Genomic DNA, 17,182 nt, shown 5'->3' with positions numbered 1-17,182 from the left:
AATTCCATTGCGATATCTGGACTTCATGCTCACCATGGTGCAGTGCACTTAAATGACATGTTGAAGTAATATTTGGTTAGTCTCTGTTCGCTGATACTAAATTCTAATATATACTGAAGTTCTATTTTGTTGCTTGAATTGAATTGTGTTAAAAAGGCTCACTGTGAAAATATATGTTCCATTATCTGAATGATAAATAAATATACATATATACAATAAATAAATGTGTTTATTTTTCAGTTAAGGAACCCTCGTCTGTGAGTTTACGGCAGGGGTGTCAAACATACGGCCTGCGGGCCGGATACAACCTGCCAGACGGTCCAGCTCGGCCCGCCAGATTTAATGCATGCAAAAAAAAAATATATATATATAAACATGAATTCCCAACAAGGGAATTCATGTTTTTACATGAATTCCCTTGTTGGTCATTATACTGAACTCTGTGCCAGAAAAACTCAGCATTAAGTGATATACAGCCTTTGAAAGGAAATTGTGTGTTTTTGTATCCCAGTGCTGTCAAATCGATTCTATCTAAAAGCAGTTAAAGCTTGCTCTAAAAACTACTATATACTGTAGAGGTGCTACTCTATGTTTGTGTTTATTTTAAGTTATGTGCTCATCACTGTGGGTGTTCGAGAAACACTGGAATGGATACAAAATATATACATCACAAGTGAAACTATTTATATGGGTCAAACAAAATGTTTTGTGAAAATTTCATTTGTCATTTCTTGTGTTAAGAATTTATCAAAAGGCTAGATGCGAGCTAAACTTGTCATAGAGCTGAAGTTACAGAAAGTTATCACCTGCTCATCGACCCTTTCCCTTGCTGATCTGATTTGTCCACAATCAACACATTAAGAACATGGAGCTCCCTCAACAACTGTATATATATATATATAAATATTTAAGGGCTGTATATCTGTCATCTCTGCAAGCCTGTTGTGGTGGAGTACTGATGGATACACCTTTAAATATTAAACACTGGTGAGTGATATGCAGTATTATTACAGATCTGTGTTTTTTTTTCATTTTTGGAGTTACATGATCTGAGACATGTACATGAACGTGTTGAACTTCCAACAAGTTCTTCTCGTCTGTCTGGAAATAATGCTGTTGCCTTGTTTGTGCGTATGTGTTTGTGTGTGGGATCAGTGGAAGTACTCGATTAGACAAAAATGTACTCAAACAGAAGTTAAAGTAATCCACATCCACTTTTCTCTGTGAGTAAAATGTGAACTTGCTTTTTGATATAATAAAAGTACTAAAAGTAAAAGGGTTGTGCAGTCCTATCCATTAATGAAACGAAAATAGTCAACGGCATCATTATGGCTGAGTCTCAGGTGTTTCTGCTGTGTTCTTGCCTAGGAGGCAGGGTGTAATATTACCTGCCTGCTCTGATTCGATCAGTGGATCAATTCCACTCATTGATTAGTTAGTGACTTTTAGTTCTAAAGGCGAGGGATGTGGCGGACTGGAGCATGGAGCAGAAGGAAGTTGAGTAGTAGTGATGAAATCCAGAGTTTATGATGGCATGCCTGTAGGCTGGTGGAGACAGGTGGCAAGAGAAGGTGACGAAGGCAGGATACAAAAGAGCAAGGTGATCACTCCCATGCACTCATTCACAAAGACACACAAGGGGAAAACAAACCTACACAAGAGAGAGGGGGGAACCCCCAAAGTACACTAGGAAACAAGCAAAAGCCAGGATCAGGACATATGTGATGGCATGTTTGAAAGCTGTGGGGCATAAGAGTCATGATCATGTTTACTTCCATATACAAATATTTTATATAGCACTTCAAACTGCATTTTTATGTCCTTTTTTAACCTTGGCTATACTAATTAAACTTGAAGTAGCTGCAAAGTGTGTGTTCTGCGATCGTTTGGGACTCTTTAACAGGGGCCTCACATATGATGAATAATAGCTGTACAGTGCTCCAAATGAGTTTCGAACAGAGTTAAGAGAGTGCAGCCCACCATACTGTTTACAATGTTTGGTAACCACAGATATATGGCGTGGAATTAAATCACATTTTATTGTCACTATAGTCTACACCATTATTTGTATATAACCACATTTAAAGCAGCAGGAGTTGACCCAAAGGGCTTGATTAGCTGTACAAGTACACAAGCAATGGGTTTAATTTAAATTTAAAAGAAACTGAATAAAACCAACAACGGATTGAAAGGCAGGGAAAAGACACAACAGTAACAAAAGAAAAATTATTACTAGCCTCTAGCTGACCCTCTGAACAGTCACCATGTACATTCTGCTCCACCACTCATACAAATACACTTACTTCAAATATATTCATATTATTTAATTTAATATTCCCCACTCCTTCACCCTGTAAACCGCTGCTTCATTTGACTATGTTATATGTTATACATATATTCATATTATTTAATTTAATATTCCCCACTCCTTCACCCTGTAAACTGCAGCTTCATTTGACTATGTTATATGTTACGATGTTATATGTTATACAGTATGTTATTTTTCTTTTTTGTAAAGTCGTCTACTGCGTAGATGTTGCCTGCCATGTCACAAGAATTAAACTGCTCCGATGACGCTGTCATTGGTGCATGTGACAATAAACTAAACTTTGAACTGAGTACAAAGCCCGGGTAGGGACAGAGATAGTACAGTAAGAAAGAAAGAAAGAAAGATAGATAGATACTTTATTTATATCATGTGCACTACAACAATGCAGCAGTTCATACAATTTTACTTGAGCTTGGCCTCTAAAACAAAGATATTAAATCAGTGCTTGAAAGTAGGTCCGGGTTTCACATAAGTGAAAAACGTCTCGAGAGAATTATAGTGCAAGGGGACATGTTCGTCGCAAAACATACCTGGACCGCCAGCTGTGACGAGTACCAAGAGTAGCTGCGGTGCTCTGGACCGGTTCACGTGTACAGATGGATGTACACAAAATGCAGAGAACATGGTTTGCGCATGAGGGAGGAGGATATGTGCTTGTTGTTGAAGGAGCTGGATCCCTGAGGAGTGTCATTAGATCCAGGAGCCAGATGAAGTTTGGTCCTTTTGAGAAGTAACTACTTCGTTTAAAGCATCCTGCTTGCCTTAATGGCACTCCTCTGTGATCCTGCTCTGGACACGTTCTCTGGATTTACAGAACATCTCTAGAAATTATAGGATTTTAACTATTGCAAATGTGCAACAACAGGAAATATATGTTTTTATTCCGTGACAGTCTAAAGTTTGGCAGTGACCTTTTGAACCGTTTCTATTTTGGAGGAGTGGAAGGGGTGGATGACCCCATAATTAGAGTAGACAAGCCAAGAGGTGATAAAAGCATGGAGGACTGTTTCCAGGTCCTCCTGGAAAAAAACTTTTATGGCTATGGTTTTCAGCTGTTTGAAGCTGTCCACTAAAAGTATCCAAAGGGACGCTATGACTTTATCAACACACTGCAAGTTTGTGGCAAGGCGACCCAGTGCATTGCTCAGGCCATTGTTAGGAGGGCCAATCACAGTTCTGTTTTTATTTAGTTGCTCAGGTACTTCCACACATTACTTATATAATTGTCATTAAATTATTACGTTTTTGGCTGGATTAAGTGGATTATAAAAGGGAAATATTGACACTGAAAGGAAGAGAGAAGCAACAGTCAACTGTATTATCTAGTTCAGTGGATAAAGCAGACAGACTCTGCCTTCTGTGTAACCTCTTAAGGGAGACTGTTTCTTTTCCTACACATTAACTCTGACTGCTTTTGACACAATTCAGGGATGGTCTGGGATAATAATTCGGGCTATGGATGTAACTCTAACTCAAACTCCGACATTCAGACCAGACCACTTAATGTACACACACTGCAATATAACTGGTGACACAGCTTTCCTTTAATCTCAGGGCAAGAGTGAAACAAGACTTTCTATTTTCCATGTCTCCCAAAGAGGACAGTAAAACTTGCCACACATGCACACAGATCAGAGCACAAAGCAAACCTTAAATTACCTCCCATATCCGACAGTGTTCAGTTGGTTTAGGATTAAACGTGTTTTTACTTTACTTTACCTAGGTTTTAGACAGATCACATTTGACATCCATGTTTTCTTAATTTTTCACCAACCTTGTCCTGTGTGCACATTACTTAATCTTCATGTCATTTCCACCACTCCCCTTCCCCTGACATAAACCACTGTCGGTCTTTTGATCACAGCCTATTTTCTTCTGTTGAAATATCAGTGACTAAGTGAAAAAGCGGAATGGCTCATTGCCGTAGATGCCATGTGTGCCTGAGCCCAATCAGTGGCAATCCCAGACTCTGTTGTTAGAGTATCACTTTGACATGAAGATTCTTTTTCTGGCCTACAATGAAACAACAAACATAACAACTACAGCCCAGCTAGACTTTTTTGAGTTTGGGAACAGTTCCGAGTTTGATATGGGGAAGGATTTACTGTCTGTGAAAGCCATACACGGCGCTAAAATCAACTGCAAGTCATCGTTATCGTCATAACTACCATCTGACAGTGGATGCCTCGCCAAAGAGAAGCAGTTACAGCCAATAGCAATGATAGGGTGGTATTTGTTCACTAATTTAGTATAGCCGAAAAAGGAAGTTTTAAATGGTTTGTGATGCTCGCCACTCCTTGGTTAAAACAGAACACTCAGTGGCATTATGTGAGAAGTCTAACAGAGTTTATTTGTTTATCAATTCAAAACCACCACTTTACACTAACCACAAATGATGATTGCAACATGTGACAGTGATAGTCACTCACAATACAATAACAGTGAACATTACAACTTAGTTGGTGGGGTCTCTGTGTCATGTGACATGAAAATCTGAACATCTACACAGATCTACTTCAGCTATAAATCTAAAAATATGTTGGTGGTCCCTCCCCATCCACTACATAGTCGAAGTGTTGACCGTTGAAGGTCTGAATTGCCCATCAAAACAAGTGCAGCGCACGTTGTTACACATATTTTTGTGTAGCATCAATGTCATCGATGCAGAAAACATGCTTTGAGCCTGAAACTGCATGAGTGACATGGTACATGCTAGGATTAGATGAGTTTCTATTTTCTGCATGAAGTGAACTCATTACCCTGAGTTTAATGCTTTCCAACGAGGGATCATCTGTTCCTAGCCTCCTGTCCCAGGGCCTGATCCCTTGACTGGGTGCTGATCAGACAGACCATACAGTAGGACAGCAAACCTTAAAGGGATACTTAATCCAAAAAAGAAACTGCACTAATTAGCTACTTAACACTATGTTGCGGGGGGACGGGACTCAAAACATTACACCTTCCTCTCACGCATAGTGTTGAATAGATAATGAGTGAATTTTCACTTTTGGGCGAACTATCCCTTTTAAGTGGGTAGTTCTCATCTTAATGTGGTGCTCCCAAGGTATCCACAGTCCACGTCTGTTCTTCTGCTTACATCATTCACTATACTGCATGTCGCACAGCATTACTGTGTTTAATCAGACTGACGCAACTTACGCAGGCTTAAGCAACTGTGTGACCTCTTAGCCAGAGCTGAGACTAATCACAGAAGGGCATAGATACTGGGAGGAATCCAATTGTTGAAAAATATAATATATATATAAATATATAATTTCAGGCAGGTAAAAAAAAAAAAACGTTTTCAATAACAGGTGTATAGAATTTTAAAGTATAGTACGTATTTACAATGAAAATATGTTGAGAATCTGATGGAAGAGAACATGATCCCTTCAAAATTTGCACTCACTTAGCAGGTGTTCCTGCCTCCGGAGTCTGGATTTTTGTCAAGTAAATAGCTAAGTCATAACATGCCTCGGTGAAGCCTACCCACTGTGCCCCGCCCAACCTTGCCCTACACCAAACACTATAATTATTATAATACATATTATTATTATTGTTACTACCATACATCTCTATAGCTGCTTTCAGACATCCTGTGTCCTCCCTCCACACTCTAAAACGAATAAACACCAACACTCATCACTAATAATCAGGAGCTGATCAGTACATGAAGTGTACTTAATGTTTGATCCACTCCAGAGTTTATGAGGATGCATTTTAACATGATGAAAAATTGTTGTAACGTGCACATGAAATCACCAAGACGTGACGTAAACAGCCAGGACTCATTGTTAAAGTGAATGGAGGATCCAGATACAATCAAAACCATCACAATAAACAAATGAAGCAAATTAATACAAACTACTTCATTTTCATCTGTATGAACTGAACTTTAAACTCCTTCTTCCAAATGTGAACTGGCACAGCACTACCTCTCACCTGAACAATGTGAGTGAATGTAGATTCATGCTGTACAACATCAGGAGAATACACCCCCTTCTCACTCAGAAGGCAGTGCAGGTTCTGGTCCAGGCCCTGGTCATCTCACGCCTAGACTATTGTAACTCCCTCCCGGCAGGTCTACCTGCTAGTGCCATCCGACCTCTGCAGCTCATTTAGAATGTAGCAGCATGTAGCTGGTTTTTAACCTAAATTCACTCACACTGCTCCGCTCCTGAGCTCCTCCGCTCCCTTCACTGGTTACCAGTGGCTGCCCGCATCCGGTTCAAAACATTAATACTTGCGTACCGTGCTGTGAACGGATCAGGTCCAGTCTACATCCAGGACATGGTCAAACGTTACATATACCCCAGCCCATTCACTCCGCTCTGCTTCGACAAATCGGCTTGTTGCTTCCTCACTGCGAGGTAACCACTCATCAAAATCACCACTGTTTGCTGTCCTGGCTCCTAAATGGTGGAATGAGCTCCCCATCGACATCCGGACATCAGAAAGTTTACACATCTTCCGACTAAAACTTGAATACAATTTTGAAACTAACAATTTAGTAGCACTTAAATGGCACTTACTTATAGCACTTTGTAGTTTTGCTTTTGTGGAGAAATTGTACTTTCTTGATTCTTGTTGTTCTGGGTTTGTACCCTCATGGTTGAATGCACTTATTGTAAGTTGCTTTAGATAAAAAGCGTCAGCTAAATTAAATATAATGTGTATGGATTGTGCATATGTGAAAGGCATATACTGGTTAAACTTTGTAGCCTATTCCGCTGATTTTACCCGGAGGGCATGTACGATTATGTGTAAGCTGCATTATGCCATCCTTTGTTTCCTCCTGTGTTCTCTCCTTCCACACCCCCGTTCTCTCGCACCCTTTCACTAACTAACTCCCTCAGGGTATCTTCCCATTAAAAGTGAGTTGTTGTTATTCTCGCCACTTTTGCCAAGAGCTTGCTCCTAGGTTCATGTTGACTCTCAGATGTTAATATTGTGAATACTATAGGTCTATATAAAAAGTACAGCATGATAATACTAAGTAACCATCTCATCTGTTCGCACTTTGATTTGATTCAAAACAGAGCAAAGAGAAGAGACAGGTTTATGTGTTTGCGAACCCAAATGTGCTGCTCAGGCCAGTAGTCTCACCCTTCACAATAAGACATGCCACAACAACGTGTAAATATTTTCGTAATGTGTTGGCAGGAAAACAATTGAGCATAGATATATTGATCGTCTTCCCCTTATATACATTGGCATCAGTTCAGAGATTTTTATCAAACATGGCATTACTCCAAGGATGTGTTTAACGGCAGTACACAATGTTATATTTGTAATTCATAGCGCTTCGGGACCGGCTCACAGCCATGACAAACAGACGAGAGGTGACGCAGGAACTTGGTGTGACCAACCTCATAGTTTATCAAACAAGAAACAAAACAGCTAATGGCATGGCTCTGCACGGGATTTTAATTACAGGAAGACCAGTGCGTTTGCGGCAAAACAGTAGGTGATTGTTATTGTAAATTGTGGTTTTCACCATGGTCCTTATAGGAACTTCAGACACTTTGTCAATGCCCCCTCAAAGCTCTTTGAGTGGACAGCTGTCAGGAGAGTCTAGGGGGTCTTGTCTAAGGACACTTTGGCGTGTAGAGTTGAGGAAACTGGGATCAAACCCCTGCCTTTGGACACCCCCCATTGATGCCTTTGCCACAGAAGTAAAGAAAGTCACATTCAAACAACAGTTACATTTTGTGGGTAGAGGGACAGAGAGGCATACAGTCGCCATGACTGATGGAGCTCCACAAGCTTTTTCTAGGTGCCTGTTCATGTGGTGGATGTCGATTTGGGCACTGCACTGGGACTGCTTCGATCCCAAGCCGAGGCTGGCCAGACTGGAGGCAGGTAGGAGGGCTGTGCATCGCTCTCCATTGGGACCCAATCGGGGTCGAGGGACCAGACATCCCAATTTTCATATTGGAAAAAATCACTACATGCAAGTTAACATGAGTAGCTGGATATGATTTCGGATTCAACAGTTGGCTGTTCCCAGTAAGGCATCCATCGTACAACCTGTCATAGAATCAAAGGTTTATCTTGTCCCTAACAATGGTTCCGCCTAACACAAATCAAATCACTCATCAGAGCAGGTAATATTAAAGTCAGTCCACCTAGAAAAAAACAATTCTTTCTTAATTCATCAACTCCCAGCAACTCAAGCATGACTAAAATGTTTAGCAGCAATACCGACGCTGCAGCGGGGAAAGCAAAGGGAGAGAAGGGAAACTTTCTCTGCTTAAATAAACCACTTAATAAGGTGGGTGTGTATTATAGATGATTGTGGAGAGTGGGGTAGCGCACCTCGGGGTTGACTGCCTGAAGTAGCTCACAGGCGTCGGTCCATTTAAAAAAAATTACTCGCACAGTAGGGGAGAGCAGGGTAATGTGAGAACTTTTTGACATTTGCTCCCCTCTAGGCGTGCTAAAATTATATATCAGTCAAATTTACACATTTCCCATTAATTCAGGATGTTTCCTAGCAAGGAAATTATCAGAATGTCTTCAGGACAAAGTGCAGTGAAAATATGATTGTTTTTTAAAAAGTGGTCTTGTGTCTCACTTTACCCCAGCTTAGGGGTCAAGTGAGACAGACCAGAGAAATCAAGGGGGTAAAGTGATCCACTTACTTTTTCCACTTTAAAACTACCATAATCACTGCCCAATGGAGCAGTATCAGACTTATGACAACGTCAGGCTAACTTACCACATTAACCCGCTCTCCCCTACAGTGGGCGCCTGTGGCTGAGGGGTAGAGCGGTCGTCCTCCAACTGCAAGGTCGGCACTTCGATCCTGCCTTCCCCATCTGCATGCCTAAGTGTCCTTGGGCAAGATGCTGAACCCCAAATTGCCCCTCATAGAACAACAAAGTGCTACGAATAGATACACTGTATGAATGTGTGTGTGAATCGGTGAATGTAAAACTGTACTGTAAACAGCTTTGAGTGGTCATCAAGACTAGAAAAGAGCTATATAAATACAAAACCATTTACCATTTACACCTTTTTGAGTTATTTAAAGTGAGAAGATTTTACAGTATGTGAAAAGTAATAGCAGTCTTAGAAGTATGAGACGAGATAATTACCTCTGATGATGAATTGAAGAAAATAACAGTACTTTCATGCACTGGAACAAAATGTTACCATCAAACGTTACCCAAGCTGCAGTGCATTCCTCCATAAACATTCCATATGAATGTAATTTGCAGCGGTCAGGGTTTGATACTTTTAAAAGAACAAAACATGTTTTTCAACAGCAGGATTAATTTTAGATTTCTGTAGCATGTAAATATACATTTACCTTCTTACGAAATAAATGAAACAAATGTGAAACCAAGGACAGTCCTGATTTATTTAAAGCTTAGCAAGGCCCTGTCCATGGTGCTTCATTGAGGATGTCAGTGTGTAGACACAGTGCATACTGATGCATTACTTAAAAAAAGTCCAGATGTAACACAAATGTGCAATAGAATCCGACTTTGTATACTTCTTACAAGAAAATACCATTGACTGAGCATTATCGTTGGTAGGAGAGAAACCAGGCAGATCTCACTGTAGTTAAGTCAGTGAGGCAAAGTGCATGGGAGGTGGAAGATGGTGAGCTCAGTGTTGACAAGTTGGAAACTTTCCAAATTCAGCATAACCCAATTCAGCCTGTTAAAAAACTGCTTTCAACCTTTTGGGCCCCATTTACTAATTTTGGCTCTAATCCCTGATTTGTTGGTGTTGTTTAAATTGAGCAATTCATTTATTTTACTCTCTCTGATTTGCTTGACACTTCAGATAATGTAGGTAAATCTTAAAAGTTTCCGCCGAGCTCAATATTGGCACACATCCAAAACGAGTCACGTTTCCAACCGAAGGTAAAACCCACAGACGCTAATTCCCTGACAGACTTTGTCAAATACCTCACATTCGGGACACTGTGGCCGAAGGGACCTCTTCACTTAATGAATACTCGCATCTGTCGAGGCAAGTCAATCCCTATCAGGTTGACTAATCTAGTTAGTTCTGTGCCAACTCACTTGCAAAGGCTAGACGACCATCTGAAATGTAAATCTCTGAACCTGTCACTTAACCAGGTGACGGTATATTGTGTCAGCCTTGGCACGTGCCCCGGCCACATGGCTTTGAGTCATGCTACTCAGTGTGTGGGGTCCTAATTGTACCTGCTGATTGTTGTGTAGTAAATGGATTCTATCAACTTCATTTTACAGAAAACAACTAGTGAGACGTGAGCATTTGATGGTTGTTCAATTTATGATTCATTACTTGTTCATAACATAGAAATGTCTGCTTATCCTCAGTATCTGTATTATTTTTTAAATTGCTCTGGCTATCTCGTCAGGAGGTCTTCATACTACAAAAGGAACAGTGTCTTTACAGATAGACAGTGAATACCACTTGGGATTAAGTGTCTGACCTTTGTTGAGACATGACATTTTGTTGTCTGAGAAAAGGCTAAGAGGCTAATCTGTGGAGTCTGATATACTCCACTATACATCTCACAAGAAAGGAAGAGCTTTTCAAGATTTTTCGATATCAGTGAGAAATGAGGAACAAGGCAAAATGTGTAGAAAAAAAACAGAAACTTCAAAGGCACTTTTAGGAGTTTGGAAATCCCAAAAGTATGTACAGTAGATCAGGAGCTAAATTTATGGTGGACACTCACACATACAAACATATAACGCCAACGTCCCAACCCAAACATGGTTTTTCAAACAGTCAGTTCATATCACACAATTCACTGACATCCAGGGAACTACAGTTGCAATCAGAAATATTCAACCCCCTCACCTCAATAGACATTATAGGGATGTGGATGACAGATAATGACAATAAATGACAAAAAAAACTCATCAAACAACAAAGGATATTTATTGATGCGTATTTTTGTTATTTTGACAACAGATGTTGACTTAACTTTGAAGTTCAAATGAAAAATGTAACTCTTTCAACACATGTGCATGTTCAGTATTATTCAACCCTCCAGCTTCAGTACTTTGTGGCTCATCCTCTAGCTTTTATAACTTCTAAAAAATGTTTTCGGTAAGTGCGGACAACCTTCTTACACCTCTCGATTTGAATCTTTGCCCATTTTTCAAGTGCAAAAGCCTCTAGATCAGTGATGTTTGATGGTTTCCATGCTGCAACTACCTTCTTTAATCCCACCAAAGATTTTCAATCAAATTTGAATCTGGTGACTGTGAATGCCACTCCAGGACGTTCCAGGATCTTTTTCTCAAACAAGCTTTGGTGGACTTGGAGGTTTTGCTTTGGATCATTGTCTTGCTGGAAAGTCCAATGATCACCAAGGTTTCATTTGTCAACAGATGGCATCACATTCCTCTTTCAAATGGCCTGGTATTTCTGTGAATCCATGATGCCATGTACACAATAAAGATTGCTAGTTCCTGCCGCAGAAAAACAGCCCAACATCATCTTTGACCAACCTCCATGCTGGACTGTGGGGATGGTATTCTTCTGGTCCTAAGCCTGGCCTTTCACACGCCAGACATACCGCTGGTCCATACGTCCAAACAGTTCCAGTTTGGTTTCATCAGTCCATAGAACTGTCACCCAAAACTCAGTAGTCTTATCCAAATTCCTCCTGGCATATTGTAGTTGAATTTTGATGTTCCTTGTGGTCAAGAGCTGAGTGTGTCTTGAAGCCGGCCATGAAGTCCTTTTTTATTCAGTGCACGTCTTGTAGTTGCCACTGACGCACTTGTACCAGCCTTCATCAGGTCATCCTGTAGGTGTCTTGCAGTCACAGAGGGGTTTATCTGAGTTGTTCTGACTAAGTTCCTAAGGGTCCTTAATGAAATGTTGGGCTTTCTTCCACGGCCAGGCAGGTTTGAAGCTGCTCCATCAGTTTTAAACTTCCTTATAATGTTCCCAATTGTGTCTCTTGGAATATAATTTTTGGGGGAAATCTTCTTCTACCCAAGGCCTTTCAGGTGTGATGAAATAATCTCCTCTCTCAGCTTTTGTGGAAGCTCCTTTGTCTTTCCCATGATTGCAACTCACCTTGAATACCTTCATGGGTAGGGTTTATATATGCATCACAGCTGGAGCAAATGAAGGATCAGTATAGAGTTCCCAAAGGCTTAATAATGTTTCAATTCAACTTTAGGAGAAAAAAACTGTCAGACAGCTTTAAAAATAACAATATTATATAGGGGTTGAATAATTGTGACATGGCTATCTTAACAAAATATACTGCTACACACAAATACTACATCATGCATTTTCCGTGTTGATTTTCTGTATCACTCAACTCATAAAGAAGTCATCCGAAGCAGAATCTTGCTCAAAGAGCAAGTCATCTTTAACTACCTGCTTGCTTCTCTCCCATTTAGTTAGTTTGCTACCAATTTAGCTATCCTAAGTCCATTTACAAACACTTCACACACACCTCCATCGTTATAGTGGTGAGTGGATAATGAGTTAACTTTGATTTTTGTGTGAACTTGTTTAAACTGAACTTTGGGTTCACTATCAACTAAAAGCTGTTTTGAAACAGAATATAAACATTCATATTTTACGAAAGCACAATTGTGAAAGTTGTAGATCTGTGTCAGGATTCTGATATCAGCTCCTCATGGTGAAAGAGCCAACAGAAGATGCTAACATTATATTCTTGGTGCTGTGATTGTGATGTAAAGACTGAAGTTGGATTAATGTGAAACACAGCGATGTGGCGAGAGGAATAATCTCGTTAACACCCTCCATTCCTTCACTTTTTCTCCTCAGCACAGTTTCTGATGGTTTGTCCCTGTCATCATCCCTTCCAGGAAAAATTACCTAAAAAAAAGCTTAAAAAATTCAAAATATCCCTCAGATACAGGGTTTGTCTGGTGCTTGGCAGCAAGATGTGCTAGGTTATTAGGCATGATGGATGCACTGGATGAACTTTATCATTCCACTAAGTTGTTAGAGGCTATAAAAAACATTAACCATCACATCACAGGTAAAAGCAACTGTATTTGTGTTTTATTATAACCCCTATATTAAATGATAATGTGAGAGGCATCACACAGAGATGAACTCAGGGAACGATGGCCTTGTTGTAAATCAGAGTGGAATTTATGGAGCTACAGAATGAAGCAGGTTTTAGCTTATACACAATGAAGGAATTTTAATGTTGCTCTATAACTAGTTTGTATAGGAGCAACTGTTGACTGCTATATCACTTTAATAGGTGATGCATCAATGTTGTGGTCACAACGTGTGGCCAAACTGGCAAAAAAACTCATTCATATCACGTTAAACATGATTTAATTAGATAGTAGTCGTAATAGAATAGTTTACTGATACAATGTTGCTGGTTGACTGTAAGCACCTGTGAGCATTCAGTATAAATTGTTTTGAAATTTTATTGGTTAGTTTGTGTCAAAATGCCGGCTAAACGACAGTGAGTGTGGGTGCTTAAACTTTTGGTAACCACATTTCCTTAGAAATAAATAATCATGATAAAGAATCCTAGCTTAAATACAGAAACTAACATTTATGCAAAACATTCTATTAAAGGTGCATCACATTCAAAATCATTAGCAGGCAACAATGACAATAGCAGATTGATCATTCAGAGTGTCGTCATTCCATTGGGGCTACTCAGGGAACAAATAGTCCTTTCAGGTGAGGGATTGTCCTCCTAGATCATCATCATTGTCTTCTACACATGTGAACCCAATGGCTGCGGACCACAGGACAGACTATTCTGTGCTTTTTTGATCATCTCTGTCCTAAAGAGCTAAGTGATTATGTGCTGGTTATCAGTTTAAACAGTAAAGCACAGATTGTATTTACCATTAACTCCTGTCTGACAACTCTTATCTTTCGTTTTACTACAGGGGTTACTACATGCATATTTCAAATGTCATGCTGTCCGACATTATCAATCATGTTTGATAAAGTGGGATAAAACTAAAAATAAATTAAAACTATTTAATCTAAAACACATTTTAAACAACTCAGTGTATATTTTGTTGCAATTAACTTTTTTTGAGACTGGTTGGTGGTTGTCATTCACAAATTAACTCAAAATTATATACATTATATATTGATTAAATATAATAACAAAAGGCAATGCAGTTATTATATAAAAAACAAATCATTTTCAATGTTCAAATGAGTAGGAATTAGTGATGTTAGTCTTTTATTAGGTCCAGAATTTATTTAACAACAAACCTTTATTGTCACAGGTTATAATCGATTCAAAGTTATAGTACAAAAACTAAAAATAACAAATATTCTTAAATGTAAAATCATCATATTTCAAAATCACAAATGTACTTCTTTTAGAGTGACAAAGGACAAAATGTACTGTATAAAGCAGTAATGTTGATGAAAACGGCTCTTTTCAAAGACAAAACAGAATACCATTTTATTCAAATGGAAAAAACTTTCATTAATTATATGTTTCTCTTAGCCGCTGTTATTGTTGAGGTAGTAATCATCGTACTGAAAATGTGTGCGTTCGTAACACCTTAGAGCTTCGGGACACAAATAATTATTCAGTCAGGCTTTGTGTGAGGCTTTAAAGGCAACATATGCTAATATTCAGGTTCATGAGTTTACTTTGGGTTATTATTTAAAAATTCTGAAATGTTCAGAAAATTCACTACTTTTCCTCTTAGCCTACTTGATCCTTTTTTCAGCCTCTGTCTGAAACTCGTGGTTTTAGCTCCTGTCTCTTTCAGGCCCCCGTCCTGATAGAGGCTGGTCTGCAATGATTGGTCAGCTAGCCTGCTCTGTTGTGATTGGTAAGTTGATTCCAGCATATTTGGACAATGCTGCTTTTCCTGGCTTTACCTACTAGATGTGCATTTAGCAAATCTGGGGCATCCCACTGTCACGTAACATAAATAATTCTCACGTGACATCACTATTATGTAAGTTTCAACCAACCTACAAATGAGGTGTTTCAGGTCCTCAGGAGCAGTGTTTTCTGTGGAGCTCCCTTCACTTTGGACTTTGGACTTTAAACTTTGCAGAACTTTTATACACATAAAAACCTAAATAACACAATAGAGAAGAAAAAAAAATGACACGTCATTTCTGACATTGCTTTGGAACAATACATTAGTCCATTGATTTGCCAATTTTTTTTCAATGTAATGCTTACTTTCCTTTGATCGCAAGAGATGTCTATAAAAATATGTATACATTTATGTTTATATATATTAAATTCAATGAGATAAAATCTATTAAAATGAACAAATGTTATAGATTGTTGCTGTCTTTTACATATGTAAGGAGGACTATCTCTTTAATATATTATATCTGATTATTCCTCCTCACTGTATCCAGCTGTTCTTTGCTTTTCGAGCAGGTTAATTTTGGGGAAATTCCAACAGTTAGTAGATACAGCAACTCAACTATTTCCTATAAATTCAGTTGAATCAGTTTCTGACTTTATACAAGGACAAAATGCTTGAAGTGCTCAAGATGATATGTGGTTTGGATAAGATGGTATTTATTTATCAGAAAAGTGAATTTTTTCATTCCCTCACACTGTAGTAAAGACCGTCAAGCCTCAGCACAGTATTAACAGATTCAGCTTGGTGGTCAGCATATTTATAACTCCACTCTAACAATTTAACATCACCATGAATAATGTAAAACAATGAAACAACCTATGAGCCAACAATGTTTATGTGAGGTTAGAAGCCTGTTTTCAATGCAATTCCAGTTCCACTTGTTCTATCTCTCAATCCTAAGGTAAACTACTGTTTGGCTTTACCCGCCCAAAGGGCCACCCTGTAGGGTAACACTTCATTACTTGAATGTTCCCTATTGGTTGGTCTTGTAAGAAGGGAGGAAGGGCAGGTACTGAAAACATCGAAACCGTTTCAAAATACCATTGCAGAAAGGGATATCATAGCAAGATTGGTCACACATTTTTTTGCCCTCCTGGTGCACCTTCTCCTGCCAGCTCTTGATGCCCCGCTCTTTTTCAGTACCTGAAGAAGATAGTTGGTTGTCAGTGCCGATTGGACTTGTTTAACAATTTACTATGACTAACACACAAACCTGGAATTGTGTTATCCAAGATGAACCCAAGGAATCCTCCGATGAACATGTGGGTGGTGAAGAGCACAACAATGACTTGGTCCAGTTCTTTTATTCCTTCAAATCAAAGAAAGAGAATAAACTTCATTTGAAACCTGACATGTACCTTGTGAAATAACAAAGTGACAACTATAAATCTTGAAGGCCGATTCTCTTTGCTCTTGCCTCCTCCACATGAAGGTCAGAGATCAGGTTTTAGTTCGGCCTAGTAAAACAGAAAGAGATAGCCCCCTTAAAATCAAAACCAACAGCAACTTGGCCAGACAGTAAATCTTGTAGGACAGGATAACAGCCAATCCACACACAGTCCGGCTCCGATCTGTCTGTTAGATGGAACATACTTGCTTTCTGGATTTCTTGACCAGATGACCCCTATTCCTGTGTTCATCTCTGAGCCATATATCTGAAATTTGAACTCCCCCGACATGTCCAAAATTGAATTTGTCACGAAGACAAGACTTTTTTTATGTAAGCTTAATGATCAAAATATATTCAGTATTTCTTGGAAATGGTGGCACTTCACATGCAAAGGATCATACCTTGACCTTAGATTTCAGTCATTAAACAACAAAAAAACTTTTGTGATGAGAATAATTTCCACTTAATAGTTGTTTACTATGCATCTGGGTTTCCAACTGCCCTCTGAAAACAATATTTGTAGATAATAACACTGGACAGCTCTGTAAAAAATGTTGTTTAATAATGATATTTTTTGTTTAACATCCAATGCTGTCCTATTTTTTTTTGTAAATAATTTGTGTA

The 17,182-nt window shown here is 39.1% G+C and overlaps 1 protein-coding gene across 1 annotated transcript in view; it reads right to left on the bottom strand.

The window, feature by feature from the left end:
* Nucleotides 1–14,519: 14,519 nt before the first annotated feature.
* si:dkey-106n21.1 (solute carrier family 23 member 2) overlaps nt 14,520–17,182 on the bottom strand; it is a 50,090-nt gene continuing 47,427 nt past the window's right edge. The window contains exons 12-13 of the mRNA XM_053427673.1: nt 16,382–16,477; nt 14,520–16,311 (exon numbers count right to left, since the gene is read on the bottom strand). Coding sequence (XP_053283648.1) covers nt 16,142–16,311; nt 16,382–16,477 — 266 coding nt within the window. The 3' untranslated portion in view covers nt 14,520–16,141. The remainder of the gene's footprint in view (nt 16,312–16,381; nt 16,478–17,182) is intronic.

The sequence above is a fragment of the Pleuronectes platessa genome, chromosome 7, assembly GCF_947347685.1.
Source record: "Pleuronectes platessa chromosome 7, fPlePla1.1, whole genome shotgun sequence".
NCBI lineage: Eukaryota > Metazoa > Chordata > Actinopteri > Pleuronectiformes > Pleuronectidae > Pleuronectes > Pleuronectes platessa.
This window is presented reverse-complemented; position numbering and strand designations above follow the sequence as displayed.